The sequence below is a fragment of the Candida margitis genome (genome assembly GCF_024628925.1).
Source record: "Candida margitis strain CBS 14175 chromosome Unknown scaffold64, whole genome shotgun sequence".
NCBI lineage: Eukaryota > Fungi > Ascomycota > Pichiomycetes > Serinales > Debaryomycetaceae > Lodderomyces > Lodderomyces margitis.
The window spans coordinates 11,237-15,498 of NW_026261808.1; the positions used below are offsets into that span (position 1 = coordinate 11,237).

The window sequence follows — 4,262 nt, forward strand, 5'->3', positions numbered from 1 at the left end:
GTTTACAGGAAGTTATAAATAAGCGCCATAATATCCTCAAAAATGTGCTCAATCGTGACAACCTTCAACAGTACACTAATATCATCTAGAACCAGAACAAGCATTTACTACTCAACAGAGCTGACTACATTTTGGACAAGCCTTTTCGACGTATAGTCCTAATTCGAAACTCCATTATTATTTTAAACCATAACTGTGGCTACTAGTTTTACCTGGCCACACACACACTAAGCAAAGAAGCGGTCATTCATTTGCAAAATTCAGCTGTTTTTTTAGCTTCTGCGTCAGAAACTTCACATCAAAGGAGAGAAAGATACAATAAAGGATACCTTATTTTTAGTTTTCTTTGGGGTTACCAAAAAAGAGTGCGAGGTTTTCCATTAGTAAGTGATTTATAACCGACTTCGATTTCCGAAAACACACAAAGCCAATATATTCGGAAGAACTGACTACGCATTAAAAAGGCACATAGATATACACACCACATCCACATATATATATATCGTCAGCCCTCAAAAATTTTCCCTGAACTTTTGAATCGGAATTAACCCAGTGTCTACTCCAGTTTTAAATTCTCCAAACTTGCTACAAATAAATAGTGTTGGCACTGAGTCAGTCCGGAACTGACATTACTAATTCACTACTTAAATCCGAGTTTTATTTTTCTCCAAATTACTGCCACACCCACCAACACATACACCGAAAATGCAAGCTGAAGACCCATCTCAAACTTGTCACATCAAAAAGAAAAGGGTTGGCAAGGCTTGTGACTCATGTCGTATCAAAAAGACCAAATGTGATGGAAAAAAGCCTTGCAATCGATGCTTGCTAGACAACAAAATATGTGTCTTTACCGAGAAGAGGAAAATCAAAGAGAAGAACCATCCACCAGGATACATTGAGTTGTTGGAAACTAGATTGGATATCTTGTCAAAACTGTTTGAGAAATTAATTGAGTTGTCAAGACCCCATTTGTCCTTTATCGATGAAATTTTGCAAGATGAAGTCATGACTAAGAGAGAATACGGCGATGACATGTCACCTTCACCAACGGAGGCTGAAGAACTGGACAAGGCTAACAGTATTCCCAACATTAACAAAGTTGTGTCATACTTGATTGGGAAACGTGGATTGTTGCAAAACGTTCCAATTGAATGGGAAGAAGGTGCTTTAATAGCTGCCAATTTAGAGGGAGACAATTTGCAATCTTCATCAAAGCTGTTTGCTGAACACAAAGCAGAAAGGCTTGTTGGGAGTGAATCAGCTTCATCTATGTTACACTCTTCTCCAAGACTGAAGCCGTTAAACAGAACAAACTCAACCTCATCGACAAAATCGCATATCAAGAAAAAAGTCAAGGAAGAACCCGTGTCGCCAAATTCATTACATAGCTTTTCTTGCAATGTCAATGGCAACAGTAATGACAACAGCAACCTTTCTAGTGGTAACTTTAACCTCAATGCAGATGACCAATGGCTTGCAAATGACGCAATGTTATCAGAATTCGATAGTGACTCCCCGGAAAGAAACCATGGAGTGTCTCCACCAAGCATTCATGAGCATAAGCGTCGATTAAGTGGTGATTATAACGGGCACAACCACATACCGCTCACTGCTTCATTATTTTCCAACAACTTCCTTCCCAGCCAGCCAATAAGCAAGAACTCGTCCGTTACGTCATTGAGTAACAAATACGAAGCCCATACTTTGACATCGGCACCAAATTCTTCAACAACTGCCACACCACTATCCTCCATTTTTACCAGCAATAGTCCAATAACAATGTCAACTCTACGCAGATCTTCATCAACACTATCACAGACACAGCACAACAAATTGAAAAGTTGCATTGCTCACCATCACCATGTTCATAAACCAACCCATCACAACCGCCAGGGGTCAATTGACTTGAAAAAAAGAAACAACAGCGTTGAAATATCTCCAGCTGGTTCTGTACATGATTTATTTTCCAATTCCCAGCCGTCATCGGCAGTTGCATCATTGGCTGATGAATTCAATGAGACTGACAGATACTACGATGCAACTGGCGAAGGTATCACATTGCAATCATCATTTGCTCCCTCTATCACTAACGAACTGATGGAAAGAACAATTGACGATAGTTTCTACAATGGCGTCGCTCGTGGACCATCAAACATTCAAGGACCGGGTGCGTTTGATGTATTGATTGGCGCGTACGAGGACTCATTTAACAATAACAGGTCGTTCTTGGAGAAGTATTGAGCAATTGTGCATAGGAGACTGTCTCATTTCTTTCAAGGGTGGCTATTTACGAGCTTAGGACGTGAAAGGCCATGCTTGTGTCATAATATCACCACCTTGTTTGGTTTCTTTTTTGTCTTTTTTTTTTCATTTTCATTATTTATAAAGATGTTTTTTGTGATTATATATTCCTTTAGTTCTACTTCCAATTGTTTATATATATATATATATACTTATAGATACCCGTGTGATTCCTATGTTTGGTACTTTTGTAAAATATTTATTGGTCTTACCCGTGGAAATCATCAATCTTTATGGGATTTGAATAAGCGTTTCATTGTCTTTGAGATAGCACAAACGAGTTGCAATAATAATCAAGATCAAAATTTCTTTCAGGTAATGTGCAATCCAAGATATTCCATCCAGTCCTAGAAAAGTGTGGTAATAAGATAGTAGGAACTGGATCTATAAAGAACACAACAAATGCCACATATGTCAGGACATGAATAGTTTCAAAACCTGTGACAATGTACGCTGCAAGAGCATGCATTGGAGTTAGTTGAATAACTACTGTATTTGTGTAGGGACCTTGACGGCTCTTCATTTGATGGAACGGCGCTTCTAAAAAAAAATTATAGCCGATGAAGCGACCCAGCAACACAAATCTACAAAGTTGAGCACCCTTCTGACCATTGTTCATTTTCAGCTCTTCATGCATGTATTAAGCTTAAATAGTGGCCTGATTTCAACTTATCTACTAAGCTAAAACAAGGGTTAATGTAACTTAGGTGACTCGGTCTAGTTATACACTGTATGTAAATTTTTCTGCAAAAGCTCATATAACGTTTCAGTAGCAAAGCCGTTCTGCAATCACTGGCTTAGAACAAGTTTAACCGAATTATGGAGTTTTGGGCTTATTTTGCGGAGGTTAAATTGTGTTCTAAGCAGAAGAGCACCAGCAAGGCTGTAACGTAAAGGTACTCACGTTGTATTTCTCCATTGCAAGCTTGAGTAATAAAACAAGTTGACGATATAGTAAGTTGCTTTCACTAATTGATACTTCGGCGACAAGATATTCGTATGTTCCACGCCAAGCTTTTGAAAATGGGAAAACTTCGGTAGCAAATTACCAAAACTATTTTAAATCCCCTCAACACAAAAAGGGGTTGCTAGTGTAGCAAAATTGAGCACTTATCAAGAACAATTTTTCAACGCCAGTTTACAAACTCACTAATGTCGTGTCAACTACTTACAGACAGCTTCCAAGTGAAATAAGTGATTTTTTTGCATCATTTTTTATTTTCCTTTTTAAGCCATGGTTTTCGATTTTAGGTTTTGTACAAACCCTGCTCATTACATATATTTTAGTAAAAGTTTTTACGCGAGCCCCTCTCTATTCATAGTTTCCAGATGAAAAGGGCTTCTTTCATTTAAATTGATATACGTGTGGACTAACGGTACACACTAGTGTACAAAGAAGCCTGGTTGGCCTCTTTCTTTTTGCATTTCTTAAAAATAATGAGAGACGGAAATATACCCTAACATCTTCTTGTCAATAAGATACTCGGCTATTTTTAAAGTGTTGAGAACAACACACTCTAACTAAAACTAATTTTGATCACAATGAACGTCTTACCGACTTAAAGCCGTGACTGAATCGAGTTTGTTTGATTTCTCCCAAATTGAGGACATTAAAAGAGACACTTGTAGCTATGCAAATAGTAATAAATAGCAGAATATCTAGTCAATATAAGGACAAATAAGGAGCAAGAGTATAAAACTAAATATTCAAAAATTGGAAAAGATCAATTCCCACATTTTCATAAAGATTGAAAACACACTTGTGTCTTTTTTTTTTTCAGCTAATTGGACACCCCTAATCACCAGCAGCTATATTCCATTGACGACCTTGCTTCTTTGTCTTCTTTATTCATTCGTAATAAAGAGCTTTATCTGCACGGTAATCAACGTCCACAATCATTCCATTCTTTACACAACTTTCTCTAAAAAGCCCGCAACATCTAAATCAGACCCATCTA

General features: G+C 37.6%; 1 protein-coding gene across 1 annotated transcript; it reads left to right on the forward strand. All coding sequences in view use genetic code 12, as the record gives it.

The window, feature by feature from the left end:
- Positions 1–705: 705 nt before the first annotated feature.
- Positions 706–2,244, forward strand: FCR1 (Fcr1p; the record flags this gene model as incomplete). Its single annotated transcript, XM_051814637.1, has 1 exon — positions 706–2,244. The coding sequence occupies one exon, from the start codon at positions 706–708 to the stop codon at positions 2,242–2,244; it is 1,539 nt and encodes a 512-aa protein (XP_051671822.1).
- Positions 2,245–4,262: the final 2,018 nt, after the last annotated feature.